The following is a 15,192-nucleotide window of genomic DNA, read 5'->3' as shown; positions in this document are numbered from 1 at the left end:
ATGAAGTACAAAACTGATTCTTTTGAGCAGGATATCACCTTAACCCTGATGGCCTCTGCACTTACATTTCATTATGTAATCGAGGAGGTCCTTTATTTCCTCCTTCAGCCTTCTGTATGGTAAGACTGAAGCCCAGGTGAAGTGGAAATTTTGGATTTCTTTGGTAACTCAGTTATGTCATGTGATTTTTCTGGAAGTTTCTTTGAGAGTATGTTTTGTTGAAGCAGACACATGAGAGGGCATGTCTTAGTGTTTTACTGCTGTGAACAGACACCATGAGTCTTACAAAGGACAACATTTAATTTGAGCCGCTTTACAGGTTTAGAAGTTCAGTCCGTTATCTTAAGGTGGGAACATGGTAGCATCCAGGCAGACACCATTAGGCAGGGATGAGAGTTCTACATCTTCATCTGAAGGATGATAGCAGAATGCTGGCTTTCAGCAAGCTGAGGGTCTTATAGCCCACATCCACAGGGACACACCTATTCCAACAGATCATACCTACAACATTGTACACTTCTAATAGTGTACTCCCTGGGTCGAGCATATACAAACCATCACAGGGTATGTGAAGTTTTGCTGGCCTGGACGCTTGAGACAAAGAATGGTGTTTGGAAAGAGTATAAATGGAACCCTACAAACAGCGAAAGGATGCTTTTGCAGTGTGACTTCATAGAGAGAAACTGCTTCAGTTGATTCATGCTGATTTGACAGAGCCTTGAGGTTTCTGCTGGATGGTGCTGGTGTTTGCTATTGGACTGGGCTGCTGGTATTCTGTCAATGAAGAGTAGAATCTTTCCAAAGAGCTCCACAAACCTCTTTTCCTATTACCCTGTTTTCTCCTCAACCTCTAGTCACTTGGCAAGATGGGAGGTTGAAGCATTCAAGAACCCTACTGAAAGTAGGTTTAAAGAAATTTCTAAGCTTATAACCAAACCATTATTAGTTTTTAGATTTATTTTCCTTTTTAAATAGTGTGTGTGTGTGTGTGTGTGTGTGTGTGTGTGTGTGTGTGTGTGTGTGTGTGTTTATGCGCAGTGCCTGTAAAGTTTAGAAGAAACTGCTGCCAGGTCCATTGTCACTGGAGTTACAGGTCATTTTGAGCTGGTTAATATAGATACTAGGATTCAAGCTTTGATCATTTGTAAGAATAGTATATGCTCTTAACCATTTAACCATCTTTACCATTGAATCATCTTTTTGTCCTCCTAAAATATACTCTTTAACCAATTGACATGACCAATTCCTTAAGTTCTGTTAGACTGAAGAAATATGCATGCAAGGTCAAAGTTATTTCATGAATAGCGCACAAACCACAAGACAATTTAGTTTTGAGAAACTTGACAAACAGCAAGAAACACAGAGGTAGAAAACATCAGGCTTAATTGGCTTGGAGTCTGATAAGAATGTATAACAACAGTAGCTACTGCTTAATGAATTGATGAAATAGATGCCCAGGAGTTACACTAGATTTATGAACTTCTCAGAGAAACAGACACTGAGTCTTTTGTTTCCTGAGCATTTTTCTGTGTCTGCACACAGACTCAGCCGCGATATATCTAAAGGCTGATACTAAAATGGCAGGAATGGGAAGGAAGAGGGTTTACTGGAAGACTGTGAAGTTCCAGGTACACATATGGACACTTACCTGATCATGGTACTTGCCACTTTCCTTTCCCCATTATGATTATATAGGAAGATTCAGACATTTTATGTTACCGAATTTTTTCTTAATAAAGATAGACAGTTTGGGTAAAATACCTTAAAACTGGGAAATATGGTCAAATCTGTTGTACAGCATGGAAAGGCTAAGGCCACAGTGGGATTATAGAGAAATATAGTTCTTTATTTTTGTCTTTACTATTGATACAACCAAGCATGGATTACTTTTTACCTGTAGTATTTTAAATGTGTAGCAACGCAAATTATTAGTGGTTAGTGGAGCAGACAGCACCCAAAGATCAGAGCTGGCAAGATGGTCCATCGAGTCTATACCTGAAGATTTCAGTTTAAACTTATGGAAGCCAAATAGTGGAGAAAGAGAATGGTATCTTGCAGGCTGTCCTCTGACCATCATATTCTGGATAGCTTTTATGTTTGGGAATACACACTGAATACAGAAACAAAAAAGTAACAACAAAAGGTATGAACTTTAAAGATTATTGGCTTATGGACAGTGCTTTTGTTTCACTCTAGGTTAGCAACATTTTTTTTTTTTAAAGATTTATTCACTTATTATATATAAGTACACTGTAGCTGTCTTCAGATACACCAGAAGAGGGCATCAGATCCCTTTACAGATGGTTGTGAGCCACCATGTGGTTGCTGGGAACTGAACTCAGGATCTCTAGAAGAGTAGTCGGGTGCTCTTAACCGCTGAGCCATCTCTCCAGCCCAGTTAGCAACATTTTATTCTTGTTTAAAAAGCAAGATACATCATTTTAGTTTCTGAGATAGCTTAAGACCTTCATAGCTTTTACCTTTTTACTGATAGTATGTAGAAGAAGCTCAAAATGGTAGAACTGATACTTACAAGATTTCCTAACAGATTGCTTGGGAGAGAGAGACCTTAAGTAACACAAAGTAGAATTTAGCTAAGTGAGTGTTGCCTCCAAAATACCCCAGAGATAAGCAGTATGCTAACCAGCCTATTAGAGATAAAAAGAATTTAGGATACTAGGATGCTAACGTTTGTTTACCAACATTGATTAGGTTTTACTTACAAAAAAAAAAAAAAGAAGAAGAAATTTACAACCTGCCATTATGCTCATCCCTAGTGTCAAAGATCATACTATGGAACAGCTCTAGAGGGCAGTGCAGAATCACCACCACCATTAAGTCCTCATCTGCCATTCACTCTCTTGTGCTTTTATCAGGAGAAACGTATTTTTGTCAGGTGGGCAAGATGGACCTGGGTAACAACTATTCAAAAAGAGCAATACCGGTATGCTTAAGAAGTAATTCTGACAATATATTTGTTGTAAATCTTCCTGCTACCCAAGTGACCAGACTTTGTGGTCTCTCACTTTTTAAATTGTTCAAAGTGTAGCCTGAAGCTGGAACCTGAAAGAGATCTAAGGTTGACAATATATGTGGAATGCATAAGTATGAAGTGCATATGAGTTAGGAAAATCTTATTTTATTGTCAGCATTATTAGCAATAGCTGGATGAGGGCTATATATATATTAAAGAGGTTCCCTTCCCCTTAGTACTTTCTAAATGTACAGGGTGATTTGTCATTAATTTGAGAACAAATTAAGTAAATATAGTCTTTGATTTCTACCTTAACAATCAATTATAAAGTTGCCTATGAATTTACTGTACAGGCCTAGAGATGATGAAGAAATATGTAGACAAGATAAAAACATGAATAAAAGTTGCTAAGTAATTTTTGTAGATAATGACCATGGGTGAGGTTGAGACACATTTTCATCCTGAGAGTGGTTCATAAGTCATCTTAATAGTGCTCTAATATTTTCTCTGGAGTTTGAGGATTGGACAGTCTTTGATCAACTATGTTGACAGTCTTAAATAAGAGAGGTATAAGAGGATCAGTAAGGTAAAGCCGAGAGTCCTATTTTCTTGTTCTGCCTTAATTTCACCCATTTAAAACAATGAGTTAATTGATAGTAAAGAGGTGGCTCTGATGGATGGTTCTGGTCTTTTCAGGTTGCTTAGTTCTGGAAACTGAACAGTAGTCCTCCACCCCAACTCCTAGGCCACACTGTCATTGTTTGTATGAGGGAAGTGGGAAATGCAGATACTTCCTCTGAGGACATCAGGAAAATGAACTCTGGACATCATGGAAGAGCTTGGACTTCTGTTGAGAAATATTGGAATTTTGGTATTAAGGTCATTATGGAATGCACTTCCTTTCATTGTAATATGAAAGCTTACTCTAAAAGGTTTGCTGATAGTTCTCAAGAATATTTTAGGGGCTCATGGCCTCCCCTACGGTCCTCCAAGTGGTGTTTTGAGACTCTCACTTGAAAGATCCTGACAGTTGACACTTTGTTTCATTTCTTTTTTTTTTTTCTTTTTTTCAGACCTGGGGACCCAACCGAGGGCCTTGCCGTTGCTAGGCAAATGCTCTACCACTGAGCTAAATCCCCAACCCCACTTTGTTTCATTTCAAAGCACAAATATCTTTTCCTGTAGAAAAAAATAACTAAAAGATTGCAATATAGCCAGGCCACAAGGTAGTAATTATTTCGGATATTTGCTTGTTTGACTACTTTTTCAACTAGCACCTGCTAATCACATAGACACTAGATAGTCTATATATATTCTTTTGAGCCGTGTGGAGCTTCCTAGCGATTTTCTCAGAGGAATTACATAGTACAAAAGTGTTTATTATGTACTTGGAACTTAATTATTTGCATTTCATACCCCATAACTGTCATAATTAAAGGCACAATTTTTTTTGTTGTTCTTGTTGTTGCTTGTTTGTTTTTGTTTTCTTTGAAAGAAAATGGGCCTTTACTGGGCAGGCTACTGAGGCCCACCTGCTGGATTGGAAATCAATTACAACTTGACTTCCTTTGCCTTTCCTCGACTTTACCACAACAATTGTAGTTAAAAAGGTTTCAAGGTTTCTTAGAACTAAACTCACCATTGTCTAATGCTCCCTTTCATAGTCAATATGTAGAAATGATTTCAGTCACACCCTTTGTTCTGTCAATATATTTAACTCTCAAAAGGACAAAGTGATTCTCGTCTATATTCCCAGAACAAAGTAGGGTAAAATAGGGGGATTGCTATGAATTGGGAGTTAATCAGGGTATAAGTTTCAGGGCAGCCAGGTCTGTATAGTGACAGTGTCAATGAATGATTGAATGAATGAATGTATACATAAAATAGATTCACAAACCGAGGCTGGAGAGACGGCTCAGCAGTGAAGAGCACTTGCTGCTTCTCCAGAGGACATGAATTGGATTCCAGTACCCTTTTGCTGTCTCCAGATCACATCAATATTTAACTCTACACCGGGGGCTTGAGACTATTTCCCAGTCTGTGAGGACACCAAATACATATGGCAAACATACATCCTTTATCTTAAGTAAAAATAAAACAAAGCCCTTGAAATTTGCACATTAATGTAAGCAATGATATTAAATAAGTAGTAGCTGGACAGTACTTTGCCATCTCAGGCCGATTTTTCAGTACATACAGTTTTCTCAGTTGCAGTCTGAACTGATCAACTGTCAAGAATAACGAGATAGAATTAATCAAGACTAATTAGAGCAACTCAAGTCCACTTTAGTTTTAATGAATACTGGCTTTGAGTCCTTAATTTTTTTCTGAAGACTAAAAGCCCCAAACTCTCCATTGGTTGGGCATAGTGGTTCATGCCTTTAACCTTAGAAATGGGGAGGAATAGGCAGGTTCTCTAAGAGGTCGAAGCCACTTCAGACCACTCAGTCAGTGCGTTCCAAAAAAGCCAGAGCTACATAGTAAGACCCTATCTGGAAAACAATCACTAAACACCTATAGCAACCCTCCATGAAGCTATTGGCAGAACTTTATATTTTTTACTCATCTTACCTATTCTATCTACAGTGCCAGAATGTTACGTGCACACCAACATATATACATAACTTCTAACCATCTTGTCAAACAATCACAATTTCGTTGTCTAACGGATATTCTTCCAAACCCTTGGCAGAAAGGCAATCTCAGGGCATTGTGATTCATATACACACACACAAGACATGAGGAACGTCCTCGTAGGCAACCTGGCAAATTTGAGATAACTGACTCCTTCATTGAAGATAGGAGACCATTGATACGTAGAGGTTGATTTTAGCTTTGTAAACCTAAGGATTATATAGCTTTACAGCACCTTACTGAAGTAAGTAGATGGCTCTGAAAAGAGCCTTTGTTCTTATAATCAGGACCAGAGACTAATCTCATTTACTTCCCCTTGGCCTTATGGTGGCTCTCGGTCTTCTTGGGCAGCAGTACGGCCTGGATGTTGGGCAGGACGCCGCCCTGCGCGATGGTCACGCGGCCCAGCAGCTTGTTGAGCTCCTCATCGTTGCGGATGGCCAGCTGCAGGTGGCGCGGGATGATGCGCGTCTTCTTGTTGTCTCTCGCCGCGTTGCCCGCCAGCTCCAGGATCTCGGCCGTCAGGTACTCCAGCACGGCCGCCAGGTACACCGGGGCGCCGGCGCCCACGCGCTCCGAGTAATTACCCTTGCGCAGCAGACGATGCACTCGGCCCACCGGGAATTGAAGGCCGGCCCGGGAGGAGCGGGTCTTGGCCTTGGCGCGAGCCTTGCCGCCCTGCTTGCCGCGTCCAGACATCGTTATGCAGAAGCGTAGAGCCAACTAACAATAAGAACAATATTATGAATGCTGTGTCCTCGCAGACCCAATGAGATGCTACTTATATTCCTAGATGGAAGTGGAAAAGGTAAGGTGTGATTGGATAAAATTATCTTTCTCTCTGCAGCCAATAAGAGAAGAAAAATTCAGTATATAATTTGCATAATGAGTCACTAACTGGTCTTCAAATCACAGTTGACTACTTTTGAATCGCTTATTTGCATAGAAGCTCTATAAAAGCCCTGAATCAAGCCCTCTATCATATTGCACTTCCTCGTGTTTTAACTATCCTGTTATCATGCCTGAGCCTGCGAAATCCGCTCCCGCCCCGAAGAAGGGCTCCAAGAAGGCCGTTACCAAGGCCCAGAAGAAGGACGGCAAGAAGCGCAAGCGCAGCCGCAAGGAGAGTTATTCTGTCTACGTGTACAAGGTTCTGAAGCAAGTGCACCCGGACACTGGTATCTCTTCCAAGGCCATGGGCATCATGAACTCATTCGTGAACGACATCTTCGAACGCATCGCGGGCGAGGCGTCGCGTCTGGCGCATTACAACAAGCGCTCGACCATCACGTCCCGCGAGATCCAGACGGCCGTGCGCCTGCTGCTGCCCGGGGAGCTGGCCAAGCACGCGGTGTCCGAGGGCACCAAGGCGGTCACCAAATACACCAGCTCCAAGTGAGCATGGAGAACTTCACTTTGAACCAAAAGGCTCTTTTCAGAGCCACCCATATTATCACTATAAGTGGATGTGATGCTTAATTTACCGACTAGGTACACTTAAAAAAAGTAGCCAATAGACGGAATTTAACAGCTCATTCTGAGAAGTTAAGTGCCTCTCAAAAGAGCCTTTTCGGTAGAAGTGAGTTAGAGCAACTCAATTGGAGCTGGTGTACTTGGTGACCGCCTTGGTGCCCTCGGACACCGCGTGCTTGGCCAGCTCCTCGGGCAGCAGCAGGCGCACGGCCGTCTGGATCTCCCGGGACGTGATGGTAGAGCGCTTTTTAATGTTCACGAACGAGTTCATAATGCCCATGGCCTTGGAAGAGATACCGGTATCCGGGTGCACTTGCTTCAGCACCTTATAAACGTACGCCGAATAGCTCTCCTTGCGGCTGCGCTTACGCTTCTTGCCGTCTTCTGGGCCATGGTAACGACCTTCTTTGAGCCCTTCTTCGGTGCGGGAGCGGACTTCGCGGTGTCAGGCATATTAAAACTGGAATTTCAGAATTATAGCCTTAAGGCCACCACGATCGTCTATTTCATGAGTCCGCATTCAAATGAGGCTTAGGAACGCTAACCTATGATTCGTTTATGATGTCTATGCCGTCACCCGAATTCTTGCCCAGTCGAAGTTCGCGTCGGAATGTTTCCCATTGGTCTAGAACAAAAAGAACTCAGCCAATCACATAGAGTCTTTTTCGAACCCAGAGAAAACTATAAGTGCCAAGCTCTCGCAATTTTTTTTCCCTGGTTCTTCTCCGGTACAATTTGTTGTTTATCATGTCTGGACGCGGCAAGCAGGGCGGCAAGGCTCGCGCCAAGGCCAAGACCCGCTCCTCCCGGGCCGGCCTGCAGTTCCCGGTGGGCCGAGTGCATCGTCTGCTGCGCAAGGGTAATTACTCGGAGCGCGTGGGCGCCGGCGCCCCGGTGTACCTGGCGGCCGTGCTGGAGTACCTGACGGCCGAGATCCTGGAGCTGGCGGGCAACGCGGCGAGGGACAACAAGAAGACGCGCATCATCCCGCGCCACCTGCAGCTGGCCATCCGCAACGATGAGGAGCTCAACAAGCTGCTGGGCCGCGTGACCATCGCGCAGGGCGGCGTCCTGCCCAACATCCAGGCCGTACTGCTGCCCAAGAAGACCGAGAGCCACCATAAGGCCAAGGGGAAGTAAATGAGATTAATCTTCTGAGAAAAAAAAAAGGCTCTTTTCAGAGCCACCACTTCATCATTTGAAAGAGCCTTTTCCTGACTTTTCTAAGTAGTCCTAGCAATCCTTCCATTTTCACCTTCCTATTTATTTTATAAGACTTTAGAAATTAAGATCCGTAATAAGAGTTAAAATATGAAGCATGTTTCAGCATTATTTTTAGTAAAGTCAAACGGAAAGTGATCTACTTTAGTAACTGGTAATTTTTTATAGTAGGGGAGTTTTTTTTCAAAGTGCATTATTTTTCTTTGATACAAGTAGGACAAAACGTCATGGTTCTGTACTATTCTGCATTGTCACCTCAATTAAAGACTGTGGACCTATATTTAACGTTGTAGAATGAGCTTTTTTTCCTTTTCCCTAACACTAAACGAAAGCCCTTCCATTAAATGTTTTTAGGGAAAAGTGCTCATTCATTCAGATAAAAAGCGATTTTAAAATTACTGGTTTTTACTGTTAATACTTAAGAGTTCCTCGAAGTTTTGATTTTTGACGTGTTCACGTTGCTTCGACCTTTCTGGAGAGAGAAAAAATGAAACATCTACTTACTTAAATAATCCCCTATAGCTCTGTGCCTTTCAGAAGAATTGATGAGGTTTTGGAGTCACAATTTAAAAAATGTTAATACGCAAACAGCATGAGTCCTGACAAGTACAATTGTGAAAGCTGTAACAGAAGCTTAAATTTATAAAACAAGATCAAAGCGATTTATTAAAATTAATGGGGCGGGGCCTGGAGAGCCATATCACAAAGCTACCAATAAGATTGCTGTTCTACTGTGCTGTCTTGTCCAATGAGAGCGGGACTCTCTCGCTTTATATATTTGAACTCCGGCAGCTGTTAATTAGTTTTCCCTGTGCCGGAAGGTTCTGTTGATTTCTTTCTATGGCTCGTACTAAGCAGACTGCTCGGAAGTCCACCGGCGGCAAGGCTCCGCGCAAGCAGCTGGCCACTAAAGCCGCCCGCAAGAGCGCTCCGGCCACCGGAGGCGTGAAGAAGCCCCACCGCTACCGTCCCGGCACCGTGGCTCTGCGCGAGATCCGGCGCTATCAGAAGTCCACCGAGCTGCTTATCCGCAAGCTGCCATTCCAGCGCCTGGTGCGCGAGATCGCTCAGGACTTCAAGACCGACCTTCGCTTCCAGAGCTCGGCGGTCATGGCTCTGCAGGAAGCGAGCGAGGCCTACCTTGTGGGTCTGTTTGAGGACACCAACCTATGCGCCATCCACGCCAAGCGTGTGACCATCATGCCCAAGGACATCCAGCTGGCCCGCCGCATTCGAGGGGAGAGGGCGTAAGGGATGGGGTGAAATTTGAACACAAAGGCTCTTTTCAGAGCCACCTACAAGATCTCTAAAAGACTGTATATTTAGCCTAGTAAGAAAAGAAACCTGTAGGCCCTTCTTTACTTACTATTATACTGTAATTGTCTGCAACATCTTTTAAGGCCTGTAAGGTTTGTATTTTAAACACTAATCCAAATCATGGCCTACCCATATATTTTAGGGTTTGGGGTTGTTGGTCTTTGTGTTAACTGTTAATTGACAATGGCTGGACCTTTGTGTTTCAATTATTTTGAGTTACTTGCCTTTGGGGTTTTGTGGAAGCTCTGGCGTCAAGGTCCGAATCCTGCCTTAGGAACCCTATTAGAAGAAACTCCTTAGAACCCCTTAGAAGAACCTTTAGAACCTCGGACTATAGGTTCTGACTACTAGCTCTGCCTCCTTTTCCACCATGGCTAAATACATGTCATATCTCTCGAAATACGTTCATTTTTCTGGAATTTTGGGACTGTGTGCCCCTGCAGGACTTGAGGCTAGGCAGGACTTGAGTTGACAGGACCAATTGAAGTTAAGCTGTCCAGCAAGAGAGGATTAAGGGATCCTGCTTTCGGGTAGGTTCCCAACTTACTCCTCTGAGTGCTCTCAGGTACAATGTTTTAATTCTGAAATGGGTTATAACTCAGGATAACCACCACAGTGTGAGAGTGGATGTTCACACTTGCCATTCCTGGACTCAAATGGTGATGCAGGGAAATGGAGGAAGTTGGAGACAAACCTGGGATACAAACTTAAGTTTAGGTTTTATCTGGGTTCATAACGTTGTCTTTAAAAAGGAAAGAGAGAAAAGGATATAGAGAAATTGTTAAGAGTACTTTTTGCTCTTGCAGGGAACTCATGTTTGCTTCCATGTCAGGGGAGCCAGAGTTGCTTATAGTTCCCATTCCTGGGGGACTTCGTGCCTCTGGGGGACCCTTGTGTACATACCAAGCACAGACATAAGTATACACAATTAACAATAAGTATTCAAAGGATGAGTGAAAATCCTGAGGAAGGACAACACTGATTTTTACTCTGGATTGCTGCATCTTTGGGAGTTTCGTGTTTTCTTTCTCCAGTGTTCAATCAAACAGCCCCAAAGCATTGTGCTGTATTTTGTCTACTTGACTCACACGAAGGTCACTTGAGGGAAAGGAAACTCACCCAAAGAAATGCCTTTATCAGGATGTCTGTAGGCAAGTTTGTAAGACATTGTCTTGATTGATGTGAACAGCACAGTTCACTATGCATGGTGCTACTCTTGGGCACATGGTCCTATGTTTAAGTTGAACAAATTTTGCAGCTTTCCTCCATGGTCTCTGATTCTAGTCCTGTCTCCAAATTCCTGCCTTGAATTCCTGCCCTGACTTCTCTCAATGAGGGACTATGATGGGGATATGTTAGTCAAATAAACCCTTTCTTCTACAAATTGATTTTCATCATTGTAACAATACAAAATGAACTAATATAACCTTCATCAAAGACTGAGTCTTTCAGAGAGCTGAGAGGCATCTTACTATCTAAAACAATTCTATACATTTTAATATAATATATGATATTTTAATGTAACATATAATTATAATATAATGTGTGATGTGTTATCTATCTATCTATCTATCTATCTATCTATCTATATCTATCTATCTCTTCATACAATTTTTTTTTCTGTTACAGGATTTCCTGTGTGATAGCCCTGGCTGTCCTGGACTTGCTTTGTAGACCAGGCTCGCCTCAAACTCACAGAGATCCTTCCTGCCTTTGCCTCCTCAGTGCTAGGATCAAAGGTGTGCACCACCATGCCTGCCTATCTGCTTATGTTTTTTATTGTGGGCTCTCTAGGAAAGCATACATTCTAGGGATTTTAGACCTAAATAACCTCTTGGTTTTTCCATTGAGATTTACTTTAATAAATCAATATCTGCTTTGTATTTTAACAAGGCTATTTTTTTTTTTTTAATCCACCACAGGCATCACAGTAACAGATACCCATCATTTTCTGATTGGAAAAATCTATTGGACTAATTATTTTAATAGATTTCTGTTGACTATTTGGAGGTTGGATTTACTTTGGTATTTCCCATGTTCAAAATCTTCCTTCCTTCCTTTCTTCCTCTTCCCTCCCCCCAAGAAAACAAGAACTGTAGTAGCAGTTGTCCTCACTCCATTGTCAGAAAGTCTTTCCCCCTCCATTTTCTGTGGTCACACTGGGACATCCTGGCTTTACCTTTTCTGTTTGGAAAACAGCAATGGTGCCACCCTTTCTAACGTGGCTCTTTCATGCTTGCTTTTTTTCATCACCAAATGCAATCTATCACATTTGGTGAGTTTTTCAGAAAATTCATGCTTATCTGCCATTATTTAGACTTTCCATCATTTGTGACTGTGCAGGGACAGGAGATAGAGTGGAAAGGGAAGCCGAGAAGACCCCCCCTCAAAAAAAAAGCTGAAAAATTAGCATATGGAAAATAAAAATTGTTATGAGGAGGTTTGGAAAGCACCATTCAGTCCCTTGCCACATCTGTCACTCTTGGAGAACAAGTACTTTATAAAGCTTGAAGGTGACCTCAAAAAACCACCACTTGGAGATTTGGAATTCCAGTGAGATTGAACTGTAGGAATCTACAAACAGTGTAACAGCACTATGTGAATGCCCATGCTATTCAGATGTCTATTCATGAGACACAAAAGCTCCATTTCTTTATATAGCTTTTTGCTCTGGTTGGCTTCCTTCTCTGGATACATGTTGCTTAGTAAATTGTCCAGGCTTTTGATGCAACTGTATATCTCTATTCAGCTTTTGTTCTTTGACAGAAAAACATGTGAACTTTAGAAATCTGTTTGCATTGACCTAGATAGATAATTCATGTCAGGCATGATAACTGTTCATGAGAAAATAAAGGAACATGAAATTTCCTATACTCTTTCATGTTTGAGAGATTTACCAATACAGAAGAGTGAATACCACTTATCAATGACATGAGTGTACAGATCTTTTAATGTCTGCTCCTAAGACATAGAAACGTGACTATAAAATTAGGATGGCAATCTCAGCTCACAAAACAGAGTGGGAGGATGGTACAGTAAAGACTGAGTCTCTGGCACTCTCCTGGCTATCTTGGAAGATTTCAAAGCTGATTCAAGAGAAATATCTAGTCTTACTGAGAGGTTATTTGGCCCGTGACCTTACAGACATCTCTCCATTATTAATCTCTATAAGGTTTCACAGCTACCCCTGGGAGGAATAAAAGTGATGTTTACTAATTCTCTACAAAAACCTGTAAGAATAATTGAATGACAGAAATTATAATAGTACCATTCATCTCCAGACTCTTGGACATCTCTAATATGTCATTATAAGGAACACAATTTTATTTCAACACCCCCCCCCCCACGGCCCTTCTCCCCCATCTCTCTGTTCTTCTCTAAAAAAACCTTACATAACCCAGCCTATTCTTCTATTAGTTCTTTTTTTGGTTCTTTTTTTCGGAGCTGGGGACCGAACCCAGGGCCTTGCACTTCCTAGGCAAGCGCTCTACCACTGAGCTAAATCCCCAACCCAATCCAGCCTATTCTTACACTTACTATGTACCTGAGTATTATTTATACCTGACCTTCCTGCTTCAGTTTCCAAAGCTGGGATTACAGGACTATGTTACCATCAGGCCATTGTATATAGATAGTCCCAAGGCTCAAACTCAGGGATTTTATACTAGTCAAGCACTCCACTTAGTAAATATTCACATAAACCTTTAATGTTTCTCTCTGAACATTCAGAAACTCACACTCTTTGAATTCTGCAGGGCTCTTTAAAAGGGTGATTCTGAAACATTGTTTTGGGTCATAGACTCATTTGTAGAGCAGAGGAAACTATTCTGTGCCCTTCTAGAGAGTAATGTAGCTCTGGAGACCAATATGTAAGTATTGACTCTATTAGCATTTTATGGAAGTATTTTAAAAATCAACTTGGTGAGGTATTATTATGCAACTTTTCACATGAAACCATCAAATCCTTTGACTAAGAACTGTCAGTGTGTGGTGGGGTGGTGTGCATGATGTTTTGAGGTATGTTTAACCATGATGTGCTAAGGATAATAGATTTTCTGTGTAATATTTATTGACTAAAAACATACACGCAGGAAATCCTGAGATTCATTGAAGGCATAGTAAAAACAGAGAGCACCACTCCCATCCTCATGCCCAGAACCCCTGATGTCTATGTGTAATTAAAGCACAAGATTCACACCTTTGGGAAAAATATCCACAACATCTTTTAATCTTTTAGCGCTACAGTCCTGCAACATTTTGAGGCTTTACTTCCCCCTAGTTAGCCTGAATGCTTAAAAAAAAAACAACAAAAAAATCCCAGCAAACAAACAACAAAACAATAAAACACAGTTCAGATTTGTAGGCATTCCTAAATCAATAAAAATCTCAGAATGGGAAATAGGATATGTTCTTAAAATTGTACTTAAAACCTTAGACGCAGTGGTTCTAAACCTTCTTAATGCTGACACCCTTTACTACAGCACCTCATGTTGTGATTACCCTCACCCATAAAATTATTTCACTACTTCTTAACTGTAACTCTGCTGCTGTTATGAATTGTAATGTAAATGTCTGATAAACTACTAGGGGAGGGGGGTCCTGATTCATAGGTTCAGAAGGCTAATAATGTATTATTTTCTATTTGGCTCTTCCTTTCTATATTTCTATATTTCTATCAGGCTCTACCTTTGCCTCAGGCCCCGCCTTGTCTTCTCAGCCTTTTCATAGGATAAATGCAAGAGGGGCGGGAATTGACTGTGGTTTCCGCCCCTTCCCTTCCTGTTTTCAAACAGGTCCGCCATGGTACTATAAAAGCAAGGAAGGGAATCTGTTAATACCACTGTGTAGTGAGTTTCTCATTAGTCTTACGGTATGTCTGGACGCGGTAAAGGCGGTAAGGGCCTGGGTAAAGGCGGCGCTAAGCGCCACCGGAAAGTCCTACGAGACAACATCCAGGGCATCACTAAGCCCGCTATCCGCCGCCTGGCCCGGCGTGGCGGAGTGAAACGCATCTCCGGCCTCATCTACGAGGAGACCCGCGGTGTGCTGAAGGTGTTTCTGGAGAACGTGATCCGCGACGCCGTCACCTACACGGAGCACGCCAAGCGCAAGACCGTCACCGCCATGGATGTTGTCTACGCGCTCAAGCGCCAGGGCCGCACTCTCTACGGCTTCGGCGGCTAACCTTATCCATTTTTTTTTTTTACTTAACATCATTCAAGCCAAAGGCCCTTTTCAGGGCCACAACCTTTTCACTTCAAGGAGCTGAGCTCGGTTTGTGAAATCTTGGCCTGTGGCGGGAACGGTGATATTAGCAGCACCATGCACTGCGTCCTGCAATCAATAACTTCTAGAACTATATAATCTCAGGTAGTTAATACAGTGAGTAATTATTTTACCCCTTCCTATTGTAGGACACAATCCACTATGAACCTTTACAATACGTCTTAGCCCTGGACTTGGTAGTTACAGGGTGGCCCCCAATTTGATAGCCACCTGCCTGAGCACGAGAGCCTAAGATCATGCCTGAATAGGTTTTTTTTAAAGCATAAACTTGTGGGCTAGGAGTTTTT

At 42.1% G+C, this 15,192-nt stretch overlaps 5 protein-coding genes and 1 pseudogene across 5 annotated transcripts; 4 read left to right on the top strand and 2 right to left on the bottom strand.

The window, feature by feature from the left end:
* Nucleotides 1-5,818: 5,818 nt before the first annotated feature.
* Nucleotides 5,819-6,425, bottom strand: Hist1h2an (histone cluster 1, H2an). Its single transcript, NM_001107354.1, is given in 1 exon segment — nt 5,819-6,425. A coding segment is annotated over 1 exon segment (393 nt). The 5' UTR covers nt 6,308-6,425; the 3' UTR covers nt 5,819-5,914.
* A 174-nt stretch (nt 6,426-6,599) lies between these two features.
* Nucleotides 6,600-7,030, top strand: H2bcl2 (H2B clustered histone like 2). The gene is given in 1 exon segment (NM_001408933.1): nt 6,600-7,030. A coding segment is annotated over 1 exon segment (381 nt). The 5' UTR covers nt 6,600-6,626; the 3' UTR covers nt 7,008-7,030.
* A 172-nt stretch (nt 7,031-7,202) lies between these two features.
* Nucleotides 7,203-7,558, bottom strand: LOC148000147 (histone H2B type 1-H-like; annotated as a pseudogene).
* Nucleotides 7,559-7,804: 246 nt separating this feature from the next.
* H2ac23 (H2A clustered histone 23) lies at nt 7,805-8,391 on the top strand. Its single transcript, NM_001408932.1, is given in 1 exon segment — nt 7,805-8,391. A coding segment is annotated over 1 exon segment (393 nt). The 5' UTR covers nt 7,805-7,828; the 3' UTR covers nt 8,222-8,391.
* A 712-nt stretch (nt 8,392-9,103) lies between these two features.
* Nucleotides 9,104-10,019, top strand: H3c13 (H3 clustered histone 13). The gene is given in 1 exon segment (NM_001408683.2): nt 9,104-10,019. A coding segment is annotated over 1 exon segment (411 nt). The 5' UTR covers nt 9,104-9,142; the 3' UTR covers nt 9,554-10,019.
* A 4,456-nt stretch (nt 10,020-14,475) lies between these two features.
* LOC148000146 (histone H4) lies at nt 14,476-14,830 on the top strand. Its single transcript, XM_087591846.1, has one exon. It carries the CDS (start codon nt 14,492-14,494, stop codon nt 14,801-14,803), a length of 312 nt encoding a protein of 103 aa, XP_087447972.1. The 5' UTR covers nt 14,476-14,491; the 3' UTR covers nt 14,804-14,830.
* Nucleotides 14,831-15,192: the final 362 nt, after the last annotated feature.

Source organism: Rattus norvegicus, chromosome 17, assembly GCF_021556685.1.
Source record: "Rattus norvegicus strain SHRSP/BbbUtx chromosome 17, alternate assembly SHRSP_T2T, whole genome shotgun sequence".
NCBI lineage: Eukaryota > Metazoa > Chordata > Mammalia > Rodentia > Muridae > Rattus > Rattus norvegicus.
Note: the sequence above shows the minus strand (reverse complement) of the source record. Positions and strands in the feature narration are given on the sequence as shown.